Source organism: Ictidomys tridecemlineatus, chromosome 3 (genome assembly GCF_052094955.1).
Source record: "Ictidomys tridecemlineatus isolate mIctTri1 chromosome 3, mIctTri1.hap1, whole genome shotgun sequence".
Classification (NCBI taxonomy): domain Eukaryota; kingdom Metazoa; phylum Chordata; class Mammalia; order Rodentia; family Sciuridae; genus Ictidomys; species Ictidomys tridecemlineatus.
In genome coordinates this window covers 81022779-81041144 of record NC_135479.1, presented here as the reverse complement: position 1 = coordinate 81041144, position 18366 = coordinate 81022779, and the positions used below count along the sequence as shown (strand labels likewise).

The following is an 18366-nucleotide window of genomic DNA, read 5'->3' as shown; positions in this document are numbered from 1 at the left end:
CCAAGGTGCATGGAAGAGCTTGAGCCAAACTCCTGACTCAGTGTAGAGTAAGGTTTATTTTTGCATTGGCAGTAGTGACATTTGGAACTAGATAATTCTTTTTTCTATTGTATTGTCCTATGCATTATTCAATGTTTAGCTACACATGGGATGCTAATAGCACACTCTTCCCAACATTGTCAAACAAAAATGTCTTAGACATTGCCAAATGTCTCCTGGAGGACAAACTTGTAAGTGAGAACTGATAAACCATACCTAGAAGTCATAGACAGCCAGGTCTGGCAGACAGTGCCCTCGAGGAGCCTGGTGCCCCTTCACAAACAATTCTACATTTGGTTGCAGAATTTTCTACCCTAATACATATAGTACTTAATGAACTGATATTTGAGAATCTCCCCTTAGTTCCTGAAAGGAGTCTGGTCAGGTTGGGATGTTGTTATAGTTGTGTTAGGATTAAAGACTCACCTTAAAGCCCCTCTGTAGCCAAAATAGTCCTCCTTGCTGTTGGGAACACAAACATATGGGCCAATGCACAACTTACAGAGACTGGAGTTTTTCTCATACCCAGGGGCACAGCCTTGACTGAAAAATTCATCTGCAAAGAAGGATAAGAAATCAGGACTGGGGATATAGCTCAGTTGGTCTAGTGTTTGCCTCACATACACAAGGCCCTGGGTTCAATCCTCAGCACCACCAAAAAAAAAAAAAAAGAAGAAGAAGAAGAAGAAGAAATCAGCTCTTCTAAGTCACTACAAGTAGTAGCTCTTATCTAACACATAATAGGGCCACAAGGTCTAGGAAAGAGAGAACATATTAATTCCTTCTGTGATCTGCCACCCACCAACTCAGAATTGCTAGGCTATAGGTTTTAAAAGGAAATTTAATGAGGTTGGGAAAAGGAGTTTATGACCAGTGCCTTTCATGGTGGAGGGGATGCCCTTGAGCACCATGATGGTGTCACCACCAGCCAAAGAGAGAAGAAATGGGATTCCTGAGCTTGTGCCATCTGTTTTCAGATATCCTTTCTCCCTGCTGTTCATTAGCAGAGACTTTCCTATGTCTTCAAGCTCAAGAAAGGGATGAGGAGTTTTCCTTGCAGTTCAGCTGCTCATCCATGACTGTAAATGCACCAGGAGGCTCAAGAGAGTGTAAGCAGTCCTTTGCTGATAGGGAGCCCAAGCTTTCTGAATGTGGCCACAGCTGCACTTTGCTTCACATCAAACAGGTGTCCCAGAGCATCCCAGTGCAAAGATGTGCTCCCATATCCAGTCCCCAAATACAAGATTTAGAGGCTTCTCCATTTTAAGGAGTTGCCCAAATTTGGAGGCGGCAGAGAGGAAGTACTCAGGAAGATAGTGCAAATCAAAAGCATTGCAAAGCATTTGCTCTGGGGATCTTTACACCGAAAAGTTTAAGGAGATAGAAATAAACTCCTACCTAATGATGCTCAGAGGACACAGAGAATAAGCTGGGATCTACCCCTTAGGAGAACCCTAGGAGCTGGTCAGTGACTCAGTGAGACTGCTAACACCTTCAGAGACCTAGGACTACCCACACTTGTCCAAAACCCCTGTGGCAAAGATTGCTAGCTCTCTATCCAATGTTCATTTCCCTTTGTTTCTTAGTAACAAATATCTAGCCTTATTTGATATAGGAACATACCCAATGATTGATTATATTTCTCTTTTATAGCTAGGAGTGGTGATATACTCAAGTTCTGAGCAATGGGGAGTTAGCAAAAGTAATCAACTAGGCATCCTAAAAGGCATCTTTCCGACAGCATCTGGCTCTAACTCCTTGGTGCTTGGGGCTGCCTGGATCATGAATGTGATGGATCATAGGATGGCCTTGAATATGGAAGCCTCGTCCTGGGAATAGTGGAACAGAAAGAAGGAAAGAGCCCTTCTGACCATGCCTACCATGGTCTGCACTCCTCTGGTCCTCTTCAGGAGGGATAAAAGTAAACATAGATTCACTGAAGCCATGATGTACGACTGAAATGAACCATCCTGGCCCAGCTCCCCAGCTCTTCAGCTCTCCTAGTCCTTTCTGATATTTCTTTAAAGTTTACTTTTACCAAAATTTTGCTTCCACAGAACCAGAGTCCACAGCATCTTGGACTGCATCCCTCTCCCCCAGGACCCTTCTTTCCAGTGTGTCCCTCGCTGGATTTGCTCACCAAATCTGCAGTGGTTGATTTGGTTATAGAGCAGGCCCATGGGAATATTCCAGCCAGCTGTCCTGTCTACTGCAGTGTGGCAGGACTTCTTGCCCTTCAAAGAGTTCCAGGTGATATCAGCATCTGATTTCTTTACCACTGCCACAGCATAATATCCTATAAGAAAGACCAAAAAGGATGTGTAGCCTCCAAAGTGTCTGCTTCCAATTAAAGCCACCATCTCCCTATGGTGGCAAAGATGGCCTGAATCGTTCAGAGTATCTTGAAAGGATCTCTGCAATAGCTGACTGTGGTGAAGGACAAGGCATTCTGTAGGGAAAAGCTGAATCTGAACTTCAAAAACAAAATACTATGATAACCACAACCCATTATTAAGTACAGTTTTTATGTTTTTAGGTATCGGTTAAAAAATAAACACAAACCCTCAAATACTAAGAATACATTATTATTAAAGTGATAGCTAGTGTACAACCCTTTCCTGAATGCACGATGTCATTGAAGTGAAAAAACAGGAGTTCACCCTCCAATGTACTGTATCAGAGGAGTGGAAACTGAACAGCTAATGTAATGCCCAACATTTCACAAATTAACACTCATTGGGAGAATGTAATAAAAGACCAGTAATTAAAACATAATATTTACTATCCACAGGATAAGAATGGCTCTTTCCAGATCTGCTAAAGAGCTTGACTCCTTGAGTGATGGGAGAGACTAGGAGGTTGTACTCAGCAGAAGGGACAAGGACAGACTCACATATGGACAGCCATCTGGAATATGACCTTCAAGGACCTGAGCACAAGGCCCAGGCTCACCTTGGTATAAGATTTTCTAACTTGTGCCTGCCCCATCTTTCCGATTCACCCCTAGCCAGAGCCCCGGCAAGAGCCAGGTTGGCCTGGGTTCCTGGGGCCAGGTAATTTCCTGTTCCTGGACACCTACCTTTGTAAGACTCTCAGCCCTTTAAGGAGCACATAAGCAAGGTTCTTTGTATAGTTCTCTTATCTAAAAATGTGAAGGTCTCATGTAATTCAAGATGGTGGGAAGCTGTGGGATTTGCTTTTTAGATATATGTCCCTAAACAATCTGTAAGCTCTCTGAGCCCCAGGGTCCTCTGTGCATCCTTAGAAGATGCCTGCCTTATACGATTAAATGAGAAATCCTTTGTACAAGTTATGGCAAATGTAAAGGAATAACCAGCATTATTAATTACTACCTTCCATAACACTTCTGCATTCTAAAAATGTATCTCTTCCATTGCCTTATCTACTTGTGATTTAAATTTCAAACTTACCAACCCCTTCCCCCAAACAGGGGAATTTACCTTATAATCCCCAAGGGTACCAATTCCAACTCACCTTCCTCCAGTGATTGACAATTGGCGCTTTCTGCAGGAAATAAAATGAAGAAGGCATTAAACACATACAAATTAGAAAATCATGCCTGTCTCATGTAGCAACTATGAACAAAAAAGAGTCAGCTAAATCTATATATGACACCAAATCCCCAGCAAGTTCATTCAGCTGTTGGCCTCTAAAATCGATCCACAAACTGTGAATCTCACATTTCCTGCTCTGTTTGAACAGAGCCCACAAAGGGGTGCCTGCTGACTATATTTAAATCCCTGCAACCAGGCAGCAGTAAGAAGCATGAGTTCTGGAAACTGAAAGACCTGCCAGGAATCCCACCTGCTCTGTGCAGTCAAGTCACTTTTAGCAGAAACTTCACAGCATAGAGCTTCCATAGAGCTGGAGGGTATGATAGCTGTCATCTTTTCAGATGACTGTAGGGATCCTATGTGAGGGAACCCAGCAACTTGGAAGTAGAAGGCACTCGGGAGAGGAGAGCTTTAAGATAGCCATGGTGTGAATCAGTCTTGCCTTTTCCATCTTTCCTCTCCATGGCCCAGGAGGAATAAAACCACATCAATGTTTATAGCATCACAATTCACAATAGCTAAACTGTGGAGCCAACATAGATGCCCTTCAGTGGATGAATGGATAAAAAAAAATGTGGCATATATACACAATGAAATTTTACTCAGCAATAAAAGAGAATAAAATCATGGCATTTGCAGGTAAATGAATGGCATTGGAGAAGATAATGCTAAATGAAGTTAGCCAATCCCCCCAAAAACAAATGTCAAAAGTTTTCTCTGATATAAGGAGGCTGAATCATAGTGGGGTAGGGAGAGGGAACAGGGGAGAAATAGATGAATTCTAGATAGGGAAGAGGAGAGGGAGGGAAAGGGAGTAGGCAAGGGATTAGCAAGGATGGTGGAATGTGATAGACATCATTATCCAAAGTATATTTATGAAGACACGAATTGGGTGTCGACCTACTTTATATAAACCAGAGATATGAAAAATTGTGCTGTATATGTGTAATAAGAATTGTAGTGCATTCCACTGTCATGTATTTTTTAAAAAATAAAATGAATTAAAAATAAATAATAAAAAGTTAATGGTAGACAAGAACATCGGGAAAAAAAATAAAGTGCTTTGAAGAAATGAAAAACAAAACAAACAAACAAACAAAAAAACAGCACTCTGTACTTACCATAGTTCTCTGCCATGACAGGTATCAGACCACACTGGCCTGCAATATAGACATAGCCTCCATCCAAGCTCATGGCATCTGCTTCTCCATTCTGCAAAGACACAATAAATCACAACAGATGAAAAGATGCCATTTTCTGTGCCACCTGCCCTTCCAGCTGTTTCCTTGAAGGGCTTTCCCAGCACCAGCTGTGAATGCCAGAGAAACAGTGGGTGCTGGTACTGAACCCCAAATGGATCAGTCAGGCAGGCCCAACATAGAAAATAAAATGTACACTCATATTCACCCAACCAGTATAAGCATCATGAACTGATGATCAAGGCCACATGTCTTGCTGAGTTTATTCAAGAACAAAGACCCATATTCAATCCTCCTGTCTTCTCATAGAACTCACTGTCCCCAAGATGTTCCGACAACACCTTTTTGACCCTAAGCATATCTCATCTGAGAGATAGAGGGGTGCAGTTGGGGATGTGTCTGTGGAACAAAGCACCTCTGGATGGAGCTCTGACTTTTCATTTTAGTCCCATTGACGGGGTGCTATTTCAGTGCTGAGTGCCCAACAGATGTTTGATGAGTGAGTCAAATATTTGCAAATGATCTAGTACTCAGAGCTAATAAGTCCCAAATTTCAGAGATGCTTGGATTTAACAAAATTTGCAAGATTTCCATGTGGAAGCTAGAAAGAGGGGGAAAAAGTGGGGGGAGGGGATGTATCTCATAAAAATAGAACTGAGAGCAGTAGAGTACAGGGGAGAGTGAGGGGAGAGAAAGGAGAAGTACTGGGGAAGGAAATTGACCAAATTATATGCATGTACCTACATATCACAATGAATCCCACTATCATGTATAATCATAATGCACCAATAAAAATTTTTTAGAAGATTTACAACACTTTCCTTGAAATATTCCCCTGGCTAAATACTTTATAGCAATATACCATAAAGGAAAAATCAGATATGTGGACAATTATTTGGGCAAAATGTATAAGTCAGAAAAATAACAAATGTGATTTATAAAGCAAAAAGAAGAACCAAACTATGCTCAGTTTCAAGAAATGGCTAAATAAATGGCAGCCTATCCATACTATAGAATAGTTATCAACATGAAAATATCATGTTTTTTCTTTAAAAGACAACTATGGGCATATTTGTTTCTCTCAATGCAGACAAGAATAATTGTACAGCAAGAAAAAAAACCTCTTTAACAATGATTTGATTCATAAGCATTTGAAATTTACATAATTTTAAATGAATATATAAATACTGTAAGTAACCAGCTCATGTTTTTTTATCTTCCTCTATACATCTAAACTTTTAAAAATGACCAACATATATAGTGTTTGAAAACTTGAAGTTTTGAAATACTGCTTTCCCTATATGTCTCAGAAACATCCTTATTCTAATAATAGGTGTATATTGTAGGAGGGGAAAAAGAAAGAAGAGATATACCAAAAATTGCCCTCTTAATATCCTACCTATCCTGTCGGTTAAAAAATGGTAATGTCTCTAGCAATAATGGATTAGGTTGAAGGTGAAGAGTGGAGTGTACCTCGAGGGCTAAGACTAGTTTTGCAAGTATTTTCCCATTTGATCCAAGCTCAGTGTAGCAAATAGTGCTGAAGGAGCAAAGTTCTTTCCTTCCATACATTTTTCTCACTGTCTTCCTTTTAAGCTCTTTGCATTTCAGCTTGAAGGCTCTGTCACCAGAACAGTTTCAGAGCTCACAAATCAGGGCTCATATTAATTTTTAACACATTTTAAACTTTTCCAGATGTGCTGAAATAGCAGCTTCAGTCTTTTTGGCAACTGGTAGTTCTTCCCAAGTCCCTTTAAGTCCTTTCTCTTAAGGTAGTCCTGTTAGTTCCTCCTTTGGATTTGGCACCAGAAATCCACTGACAGAGAATGATCTCTGTTTGCACATGCACAAATGTCATCTATTAGTGGGAGTGTTAGAGCTGCTTCTACTTTACCAAGAGAAACATATTCTCCTGCCTGTATTTTTTTTAACAAAGTCCTTTTCATGATCAAAGGTCTTTCAACAACTGTCAAATTCTCCAAGATCTCTAGTACAGAGCCACTTCTGTCCATGTTCATCTTCAGAAATATCTGCTTTTGTTTTGGCTCCATTTTTGCAAAAATAAATCTCATTGTCACATGTTGGCCACCAATAAGAATTTCACCTCTGGGATGTGGTTTACCACTATTAAGGTGTCCATCTTCCTTCCAGTTCTTTACTTTCATTTCACAGCAAACTCATGGGACTCACACTTCTCCTGGTATTGTAAGCCCACCACCCTTGTCCAAGTGATCCAGCTGGAGCAAATCCAGCGAGTCCATGGCCTTGACCAGCAGGAGAGCAAAACCAGACAGCATGAATCTGCATGGCTGCAGAAAGTGGAGCACCTCCACACAAAAGAAGCATATTTCCACCTAGTGAGCACTGAGATGTCCAGAAAACAAAGCTTACACAGTGGAGTGCTGTGGCCTTTTGAAGTCTGTTCCATTTAATACTCATAGGCCATAATAAACAGATCATATTGAAAAGTAATCATTTCATCCACTTTCTTCATGATATTTTTATAGGTCTGAGCTATGATTTCTAGAACAGCTGCCATCAGTGTTGCTTTCAACCTAGATATAGCCCCTTTCCCTCCACTCTCTCTCTCTCTCTCTCTTTTTTTTTTTTTTTGGTAGTGGGGTGTACCAGGGATTGAACTCAACCACTGAGCACATCCCCAGCCCTACTTTGGATTTTATTTGGAAACAGGGTATCACTGAGTTGCTTAGCACCTTACTTTTGCTGAGGCTGGCTTTGAACCCACGACCCTCCTGCCTCAGCCTCCCGAGCCACTGGGATTATAGGCATGCGCCACCACGCCTGGTTTCCTCTCTTTATTTGTAAAGATGGATTCACTAAGTCTGGAAGAATTGCCAATTAGAAATCCATAAGAAAGACAGACAAGCTCAGTATTAATTCTGGAATGTGGAACAGGCAAATATCCAAGGAAAACATCTTCTCGTAGCCGTGGAATTTGTTCCATCATTCTGATTATAACAGTAACATTACTATTGGAGATCATGGATCCCTTATTAAAGAAGCCTGTGCACTCACTTATGTGCACAGTTACTGCAATGTCTAAAGAATCTGGTTCCCTGTGAAATCTGTTTTCCATGCTCACCTTCACTTTCCTCTGCAGTCATGACATGCATGGTCACATCTTCGTAAAACTTGGTCAGGGCAGTGGTTTCCCATCAACAGTGGTGATATGTCACAGGTGTGGGGCCTAATAAACTATGTCCTTCAATTTTGTTTGCAAGAGTTCTTACTAGCACTGATGTTGGTCACTTCTGTTTCATCTAATCCATGAACAAATTCTGGACCTCTTAAGGTAGCATATCATGTAATAAGCTGATTGTTATCCAGGAAATACACTTGTGCAGCAATCAGCCACTGAGCTCTCTAAGCAAATATGCTGATTTGGGTCTTTGCTTTCTGTCCCAACATCTGTAAATTATCTCCAAAAGTAAAGACTCATGATGACATTTTAGGAAAGCACAAATTATAGTGTCCAAGAATAACTCTTAAAAAATGTTTCTATTTGGTTGAATTTTGTCTTCCTTATTTAAGATTTCATGTATTCCCAAGAGTCTTGCATTACTTAAATTTGTTTTTGCATACATGAATTTATTTTGCAGCTAGTGTATTGATCCCACATGTAATACTGAAGACAAATTATCCAAGCTGTTAACAGACCGGTAGATAAACTCAGGTTTTGAGATGGTGGGCTTTGCTTTAATTTGGTTTGATTTTTCTTGTCTTGATTCAGACAAAAAATAAATAAATAAAATGGAATATATGTTAAAATAGTATAAAGCAATATTTTAAGATGTATGAAATGTAAAAGAATGAGGTTGATAGTCTGGTTTTCATTTCATAATTTCACATAAAATTATGTGGTTATTCATAAGTGCTCAAAAGTAGAATCGACAGATTTCAGCAAGAATCAGTGATGATGGCAGGAAGTCCTAGTGCATTTAAGATAAGCACCTCACCAATTCAATATAAACGATCTAACTCAAGAACAGCAAAAGGAAGTGATGCACAGGGCAAAGAACTGGGGGTGGAGGGGATTCAGAAGCTTGGAGCTCTCTTGCCCTCGCCAAACATGCCACTCTGCTAGCATCTCGTTGTATGCACAAAACAGAAGCTCCAATCACATTTTTTAAAGAATGATTGATAATATGGGAAAAGCTACTTAAATATCATAAGATGAGTAAGAGATCGTAAGCAACCTATATGATATGATCCCAATTCAATAATTTTCTCTGAGTTACATGATTATAAGTACTTTTGATTTTCTTCATTATATCATTCAGGATTTTCCAAAATTCTCTAGAAGCAAACATGGAATACTCTTGTAATCAATGAAGCAACTTTGTACCCGCCTACAAAATCAATACAGAATCCTACCACACTCATCGTGGCAGCCCATAGGTCCCCAGACACCCACACCATCATCAGGACATGGCTTAGCTTGCCTGAGTCCTACAGGCATCCTTCAGATCCACAAACTAAGGTTCTGAACCTTCTGGGGCTGCCGTGCTCATACAGTCAGTGCAAGGATCCTGGAAACCAGGGTTTCCTCATCTCTCCCAGCTCAGCCTTAGTAGTGGCCAGCAGGTCGCAATAGCAGGGAGGCTGCCCTAGGGAGGGGAGAGTGACATACCATGATCTTGGTAATGCAATCCTCAGTGGACTCTGCCGATTCACACGCTATTTTCCCGTTACTGTTAATGCTCCACTCATCGCACTTGAGCCTCTCGTGATGGCTAAGTGCACACCACTTCACGGTCTTGCATTCATCCACTGGGCTTTCTGGGCCTGTGGCACAAGAAAAAGAACCAGAATTCAGAAGAGAGAGGCCCCCTGCTGTTGCCTGGTGTCTATTGAACCTACTATCTGTTTTTATGTAAATGCTGGTTTTGCCAGATTCCATTCAAAGAATCCATCACCTTAGAAAGAAAAGTGAATATACAATTCCTTGGTTTTTTTTTTTTTTCAGATTTAACTTTTTACTTCTTCTGAAAAGCCAACTGTCCTCTCCAGTCTCTGGGCTCCATCATTTCGGGTTGTTGTTTTTCCTTCTTTTTTCCAAAAAATAGCACCTGATCACCTAATATGTTCTTATTTTTATGTCAATTGCTTACTGTCAGTTTCCCTGAGGAGAACTTAAGCTTCAACAGGCATAGGCCATAAGCATTTTGTCCTCTGTGTTTAAGCAGCAGGAGCACCCGGTCAGTGCAATTAAAAAAAAAAAAAAAATGGATAACTTTTCATCTTTCAGACTCTGTCCTCAAGTCACTTCCTCAGGGCCTATTTTGACTTATTTTGCATTCTTTTTAGGACCATGGTAATTTCTTGTTATTGCACTCCCCTCCTAAGCAGATCTTTCATTTGTAATTGATCATTCAATTATGGGACTACTCATCCAACATTTGTCTTCTCCCTGGTCTGAAAGTTCTAGGGAAGCAGAATCTAATGTATGTTTGTATGTCCAGCACTTAGCAGAGCCCATGGCTATATATTCGATGCATGTCCATTGAGTGAATGAATGATCACTCAAAACCACAGTGACCCAATGAGATTCTGGACCGGAATCCACCTTTCTAGAACTCCAACTTTATTATGGCACAAGTTGGCCATAGTACTGGCTGGAGATGTGGACTCTGTAGAAACTTCATTTTTATTTTACTTATTTTGTGCCTATTCACAAAGTGAAATAGGGCAATCCTGATTTATGCAAGAGAAATAATATTAGTGACAACCCAAGTCATGTACATTATGAATTTCCTTTAAAGCCTTTGGTGATGTCCAGTCCATCATGGCCAAGGCCATTTAGCTCACAGGAAGGGCAGAAGAAAGAAACACCAGGAGAGGCTTTGGTCCCTGGAAAGATTCTATCCCTAACCCCTGCCCTTGCCAAATTTCTCAAGCTGGTCCTTCCTGAGTACTTACATATGCCTTCCCGTAGATTCCGGATGGCAGTAACATACTCATAGCCCAAGTACAGTCTAAAGTCCATCTTAGGGGGCACCCTAAGGAATCCCAGGGCAGAGTCCTTAAACAGCAGGTTCTTCCCATGAGGAGAACTGAACAGCTGGAAGTCGCCAGATTTGTCTTTGCCGAAATGTTCCTGTTCATAGTAAAATGAATAGTGAATGGCCACAGGGAGAAAGAGAAGCCAAAAAATGGAATCAAAGAGGAGACAAAAAACAAAAACCCTCAGAAATAAAATTAAAAAAAAAAAAAAAAAGAAAGAGAAACTTCAAGATGTCAGGAGCGAGGACAGTCAGGAGTGCTGTTGCCCACCTAGCATCGTCTCTGCTCACTGCCTTCTTAGGACCACGACTCATTGTTTCCCTGAGTGGGTTTCAGGCCTGTCTTCCTGAATGGTTGAGAGAGGCTCATTGAGAACAAGAAATGCGTCTCATCCAAAGGCTGGCAGGGTATAAACCCTCCATGGGCAGATGCGAGGGCTGAAGGAGAGAAGGTTGGCTTGACCTTAAACACCACCTCTCCAGAGGGGTAAAATGAGCAATGCAAGCAGCTTCCATTGAGTGAATGAATGATCACACAAAACCACAGTGACCCAATGAAGATTCTGGACCGGCATTCACCTTTCTAGAACTCCAACTTCATTATGGCCCATGTTGGCCAAAGTACTGGCTGGAGATATGGAATCAGGGAATCAGACATTGGGAGAGAGGTTGTTTACAGAAGGAGGGTCATGAGAGTCTTCATGGAGGTGTTGGTGTTTGCCCTGGGCCTTGAAGACCTGGTTTAGAGGGAAGGGAATGAACTAGAACAACAGGACCCTCTTCAGATGTCACCAGTCAAAAAGGCAAAGGGTGGTGGATGGTAATACCAAAGGAGGTTCCCTGCTGCCGTGTGAGGAGTCCCAATACAGGGGCTTCTTGAGAAGCTGATTATGTGTGGCAGGGTTCCTACTGTGTCCTGGCACACAGTGACCAGAAAGTGAGAAGAAAAATTTCCCAAATCCAAGCAGAGAGCTCTAAGCAGGGGAGAGGATGGTGGGTGGGGATACCTGAGCCTGGTTGAGAAGCTCCCAGATCAGATCTTCCTTGCCACCCATACTTCGAGCCACAACAGCATGAGAAGGAATCCGGGCCAAATGGCAATTCTCATATTCATCCACAGGCTTCCGGGTGTTGTCTGGGCAAAGCAGCTCATACTGGTCCCTGTCAGCCTTCTGTTCCAGATTCTCTGGGGAGGGAAAGTCCAGATGAGCCAACTGCTGGTGGAACTAGGGTGCCCCCTGCCCTCCCCTACAATCCTGTTGATAACAGAAAGTGGGAGCTGAGAGGCTAAGAGTGAACCCCGAGGACCATGGAACATGCAGGAAAACGACTGCGCAGCCAGATGAAGGCCTGGAGACTTCTGATATCCGTGCAGCAAAACTGTCCCACATCCCATGAGTCTGATCTCATCAGGATGACTGACAGGTCAAGGTCAGCCATACTAGCTCCCAATCCTTAGATACAGGTATACTGCCCCAGAGGCAGACTAACTTGTGTAAAGAGGCTGTATAATGCAAAAAGGCCCAAGAATCCAGATGGGGAACCCAAAAGTACCTACGTCTGTACAGGAAGAAACCCAAGCGATGATAGAAGAGAAACACTGTATGCCCCTGTCTACCTAGTGAGCATGGAAAAGCAGGCAAGGAAGAAGAACTCTCACTCTTTAGAGAGGAACTTCCAGTATCTTCTTCCATCACTTACCAAATATGGTCAAGTGTTTGACAAAGGCCACCTCCCCAGCATCGTCTTTCAGACACCTGTGTGAAAGAAACACATTAGAACACTCTTACAAAACACTCTTGGGCACCAGGAGGGTCTGATCCCACTTTCCAGCCCTCAAATGGAAACAGAGTCTTGGAGAAGCCTCTGAGGCAGCACCATGGGGTGCTGATATTCAGGATACCAGTGGGATGGGAGGGGTGATTGATTCCCATGAGATGAAAGGTCCTGTACCTTATGTTGTCCAAAAGCAACAAGAACAAATTGAAGGTATTTTAATGTTAAAAAAAAGTATTCTTTGAGTCCTGGTATGTCTACCTTCTCTTAAGGGTAGAAAAGTGCCCTTGGCTTATGATAAAACTTTAGGATATAGCCAAGGCAAAAACAGGAAGCAAAAAACCAGCCACATGGGCTTCTAGATAGGGGAATTAAGGGGAGGTAGGGGAGGTAGATGCTTGGAGCCTGTTATACTGCTGCATGGTGAGTCACTGTATGGTGGTCACTGTATGATGAGCCTGCCTATCACTAGGGACGTGCCTGTCCTTTCAGACTCTGTTCAGTCCAGCAAGAGGAGACATTAGCCAGGCTTCAGGGCTGTGAGGAGAAAGAAAGGAACCTCAAAGAGGGGACTGATCATCAGGAAAAGGGGCTGTCCTGGCCTCTGGAATCCCAGAGGTACCACCATCTCACTGGGAGCAGCTGGGACTTCCTAATAGGCAATCAGGGCTCTACTTGGGGCTAGCAAAGAACTCTGAAGACATTTGGCACTTTGGCCAGCAGGGGGCAGTGGTCAGTCTTACTCACTTGAAGGCGCCTGAGTAGCCGAAGTATGGTTGAGCAGAGGAGCAGCCACACCCTGGACACAGCTGGCACAGTTGAGGGAAGGCGACTCCATCTGCACACGGGACGCAGCTGCCGGAGAAGAAACTGGCCACTGCTGCTCAACACAGAGAAATGGACCACAAGGCATAAGCGAGGCTGGCCAAAGCCAATGACGTCTCCCAGTCCCGACTCATCAGAAAACAGGGTGAAGGGGGTTAAAATAAAACCAACCATCCCAGTCCCAGCTTAGTCTTACTTGTGTTAACTTGTCAGGATCCAGGGTTTTCAAACAGGAAACAAGTGAACCCCTGTCCTGCAACCACCCAACCAAGGAAACAGGCCTGGGCCCCTTCCCTGCCCTGTGAGAGGCTGGATCAGTTTCCAGAGGTCCCTCTGGGACCCATACACTAGAAATGGGAGGACTTCCCAGAGGGGGGCTGGCCAACCTCATGGCCAGCAGACAGTCACCAGAGCAGCCTCCAGCAGAATGGGGCACACATCATCCTAGACAGAAACTCTAGGGAAGTAAACAAGAGGGCCCAGCCCTGCGGTCCAGGCTAAACCCTTTGAGGACCCTGATGCTCTCTTTCTTCCCCTTCTCAGAAAAGCCTCTGCTGAAATGTTGGGAGCTCAGAGCAGAAAAGGCTTAGTTAGCCGCCACTTCCCAAGGGCAGCTGGTGCAACAGACCTGCCAGATTCAAGGTGGTTCACCTCCCCTTCCAACATGGAGTTCAGCCCACATGTTCAGCTGATCATAACTGTGTGACCCCTGCGTGGCCTAGGTAGGTATATCCAGGGTAGAGAGGCCAGCTTACCTTTCTCAAGAGGCTTCCGGGGCTCAGGTAAGTCACAGTAAAGCAAGCCTATGGGGATGTTCCACCCAGCAGACCTGCCCAGGCCTGTGTGGCAGGACTTCTTGCCTCGGAGCTGGTTCAGCTGGAAGCCACTGCCCTTCTTCACCACGGCAACAGCATAATAGAAGGTTTGTGGATCTGCAAAGGGATGGCATGAGTGGAAGACCCTTAACCCGGCACAGAAAAACACTGCACCTGCCCCCAGACTCTTGAGGAGAGAAGGGGAATCCAGAGGTTGTCTATATTGAGTTGGGTGGCAATGAAGAGGGCGTCAGGGAAAGCTTCCTAGGCTTTCAGGAGAAAGAAAAGACAGAAGGTGTGTTTGTAATCACTCCAGGCAAACACAGGGGCCAAAGTGTCCCAAGTGTTCTACCTACCCTGGCCCTACAGTTTTTTTTTGCCTACATCTACCCATCCAAGGCTACCAGGGAACTGAAGCTGTGGGTACAAAGAATCCCATTCCCCACCTCTCTCAAAGTATTTCCTGTCCCCTGGCACTGGCATGGACTGTCAAGTTGATCTCAAAACACACTTTCTGAGCTGTTAAGGTCCCAGGGCATATTCCAGAGTGGGCTCTCCCACATACATGGCACCTGTGGTTCCAGAAGACCTCCAGGGACCTTAGACATAGCACCAGCCCCCAATGATCCTCAGGCCAAGCTGCACCCAGCCTTCTGTTTCTCCAGTGAGCACATGATTGGCCCAGTGGGTCAAGATCAAGTACATCAGCCCTCAACCAGTCCAAAGCCCACAGAGGGTGTGCTCTGTGCTTGTGGTGACCGACAGGGCTCTTCTTCCCCAAAGACGAACAGTTATTAGGGTTTAATATCCAATGCCTGCCTGTGAAATACAAGACTCATTATCTACCAGAAGGTGAGGGCCACTCACTCCCTCCTGGGGGCCCGAGAAGAACTTACTCTCTGGTGTCCCATAGAATTCTGCTGCCACAGGCTTCAGGTTGTTGGGAGTCAGGCCTGCCTCATACACCAAACCCGCATCTAGGGTCACAGCATCTGCTTCATTTGCCTGCAAGAGAACAGGCCAGACCTTGAGGATGAAGCCCTCACTTCCAAGGAAGGGCCCGCCTAAACCCAGCCAATAGGGAGTGACTAGCGGGGCTCCATAGGCCTAGAGACAGAAGAACCCTCAATTTGGCCAGACCACACACAACACTGCTAGATTTGGTGAACCCCATCACCCTCAAATGAGCATTTGGCCACCATATTCCTTTTCCTGCATAGAGGAAGGAATGGGTTATTTTTCTCTTTTCCCTGGTGAAGTGTCCAACTCCTGGCTAAAAATCCTATGTGGTTGGTACCCTGGGCAATTGCAAAGGGTTGACCTGGCAGGTCTGGTGGGAGAAATCTTCCCTCTCCATCCCAGACCTGGGCACAGTCATTGCTCTGAAGTCTCTGAAGGGAACGATAAAAAAGAGCTCAGGACCCTATGGATGGCCGTGCTCCCTTCCCAGAGACCCCTATGTCTTGAGACTTCCATGAGGTCTTTCTCAGGTGCCTTAGTAGGGACCTTCCAATAGGCAGGGATGGAGACCTCAAAGACACTTGTCTCCCCCCATGTCCCCCGACTCAGGGCTCAATACTTTTCCTTCCTGTCCTGGGTCCATAAAGCTGCAGGAAGCTTTCATTCAGGGTTTGAGCACTATCTTTGGATCTAACTACATGGTTAAACTAAGTGATCATCATTACTCCCGTTTTTGCTTATTTGGGGGATAGTTGTCTACTTTGACACCTAGAAGCTTTCCTGTCCATCTCAGCTCCATTTTACAAGTAAGAAAACAGGGGCTCATAAAGGTTAAGTCACTTTCCCAGGCCCCACAGACAGTAAGTCAAGCGGCTGAGATTTGCATTCAGGCAGCTTGGATTTGTTTTTTATCACTTCACTATTTCTTCAGGGATTTTGTTTGTTTACCTTGTGCTTCTATGAATCCTCATCTTTAAATCAATAAGTCACTTGAAATTTTATAGCTGCTTTCCTACTACATCTACAGTTTCTTTTTTCTTGAATTCTTACAGTAAGCCAAACCATGTTTTATATACCCTTAAAACATATTTTCACTTCTTTTTTCTGCTTCAGATATTTTTAATCAAAATGATTTTTCCAGAAGCACTTGCTAGTTCTCTATAAACGGTTCTTATTGATTAAATTATAAGGCCAAAACTACATAGCTCCTTGATCTTTGCCATGTTACAGGTAAGTAATAAAACCAAGTATTTCTAAATGAAATAAAAACTGCCATAAGCCAAACTCTTTTTTCTGGTTGAAAAAAAAATTTTTTTAAATATATTTTTTTAGTTGTAGATGGACACAATACATTTATTTATTTGTTTGTTTGTTTATTTATTTATTTATTTAATGTGGTGCTGAGGATTGAACTCAGTGCTTCACACATGCAAGGCAAGCACTCTGCTACTGAGCCACAATCCCTGTTGGATTTTTTCATTGTTTTATTTTAATAAAATGTATGTAACATAAAATTCACCATTTCAACCCTTTTAAGTGTACATTTTAGTGGCATTAGGCACATTTACATTGTTGTTTATCACCCCTACTTTTTTATCTTCTCAGACCGACTCTGTGCCTATGAAAATTTCTTCCTATCTCCCCGCTCCACACACCTTAGGCTCTGGTAACTATTATCCCACTCCCTGTCTTTATGAGTTTGACTATTGTAGGCACTTCATGAAAATGGAATCATGTAGCATTTATTCTTTTGTATCTGGCTTACTTACCTGTTCATCTATGCTGCAGCATGTATCAGAATCTCATACATTTTTAAGGCTGAAAACAACTCATTGTGTGTGTGTGTGTGTGTGTGTGTATAGTTGCTCACACACATTTTGATCATCTGTCACCTTTGGGCAGTTGCGTTGTAAAAACATATCTGTGTGCATGGGTGCATGTGTGCATGCACATGTGTTCACGGTGCTGTGGTCCCCACCCGACTCTAGGCCTCATAGGCAAGCTCTCTATCACTGAGCTATACACCCAACCTGATAAAAGCATATCTTTAATATGACAAAACACATCCAAAAATTTTAGATTGTCAATACATCTCTTTTCAATGTCATAAACAGATAGGAGACACAACGGACCCTTGTATTCCACACAGCTACACTCCAGATATAAAGCTCTTTGTGGCTGCTCAAACCTGTTGGCACCTTCCCCACCCCACCCCACCCCTCACGCCACTGAATCAAAGTGAATAGCAAATAAGAGCTTTGCCCAGTGCAGTGGGGGTTGGAGAGTGGTCAGGGACCTGGACTTTCTTGGCCAGGACACCAAAACCCTGGACAGGAATCACTGGAGCCTCAAAGGCCCTAGAAGTCAGGAAGCCCAGACCTAAAACAGGAGCCCCAACACAAGAGCAGCAGCGATTCCCAGGGGCAACCTGGACCAGTAAGAGGTCAAGCCTGACCTCACAGTTCAGATGACCAAACCCAGAAGAAGGTGAGCCACAGCGAGTGGGCTGGGGAGAAGCCGGGTGGCAGGGAGGCAAAGCCATCAAGAAGGTACTGATATAGGAGCAGGAAGGACACAACAGGCCAATTCTTTAAACCAGTGCTGATATCCACCTGGCTGAATCTATCTATTCCACACTTCCCTTCCAGCCATCTCCACCCACTTGCTTTGCTCAGAGAATTAGAGAACTTTCTGCGCATGACAAGCCCATCCAAAGCCCTGCACCAAAAGGCTTAACCATACTCCAGCATGGCTTCACAAAGCACGAGGCCATGTCCCTAGGACAACCCAGCCATCTCAACATGCCTGAGTGTGACACTGCAGGAATGTTTACATTTCCTTTCACTAACACACCTGACCTCCCTTTCTAAGAGCAATCAGTGAAAAAGGCTTACAATTGTGAATCTGTATATCTTGCAACTCCAGAAGCATCTCTCAAGAACCTGAGAGCCATTCCTTTGAAATATAACCATCAGGAAGGATAGGGCATCTGTCTCCCTATCTCTGTGTGAGGGTAGAACCCTCAATGCCTGGTAGACACAGCCTGGTGTATTTTCCCTGCTCGCCTCTCAAAGAGACTGTCCCTGACCACTCAGGCCAAAGCAGGTTTCTCTGTGAGTCCCTGTCAGAACACTCTCTTCTTTCCCTTCCTTGT

The 18366-nt window shown here is 43.6% G+C and overlaps 1 protein-coding gene and 2 pseudogenes across 1 annotated transcript in view; all 3 read right to left on the bottom strand.

Moving 5' to 3' along the window:
- LOC101970831 (serotransferrin) overlaps positions 1-18366 on the bottom strand; it is a 29666-nt gene that overhangs the window by 8250 nt on the left and 3050 nt on the right. The window contains exons 3-13 of the mRNA XM_005327026.4: positions 15149-15257; positions 14193-14369; positions 13360-13492; positions 12538-12593; positions 11844-12022; positions 10754-10931; positions 9465-9619; positions 4736-4826; positions 3535-3564; positions 2180-2335; positions 466-595 (exon numbers count right to left, since the gene is read on the bottom strand). Coding sequence (XP_005327083.1) covers positions 466-595; positions 2180-2335; positions 3535-3564; positions 4736-4826; positions 9465-9619; positions 10754-10931; positions 11844-12022; positions 12538-12593; positions 13360-13492; positions 14193-14369; positions 15149-15257 — 1394 coding nt within the window. The remainder of the gene's footprint in view (positions 1-465; positions 596-2179; positions 2336-3534; positions 3565-4735; positions 4827-9464; positions 9620-10753; positions 10932-11843; positions 12023-12537; positions 12594-13359; positions 13493-14192; positions 14370-15148; positions 15258-18366) is intronic.
- On the bottom strand, positions 4740-7472 carry LOC101978207 (fatty acid CoA ligase Acsl3 pseudogene; annotated as a pseudogene).
- Positions 4740-9456, bottom strand: LOC144376263 (fatty acid CoA ligase Acsl3 pseudogene; annotated as a pseudogene).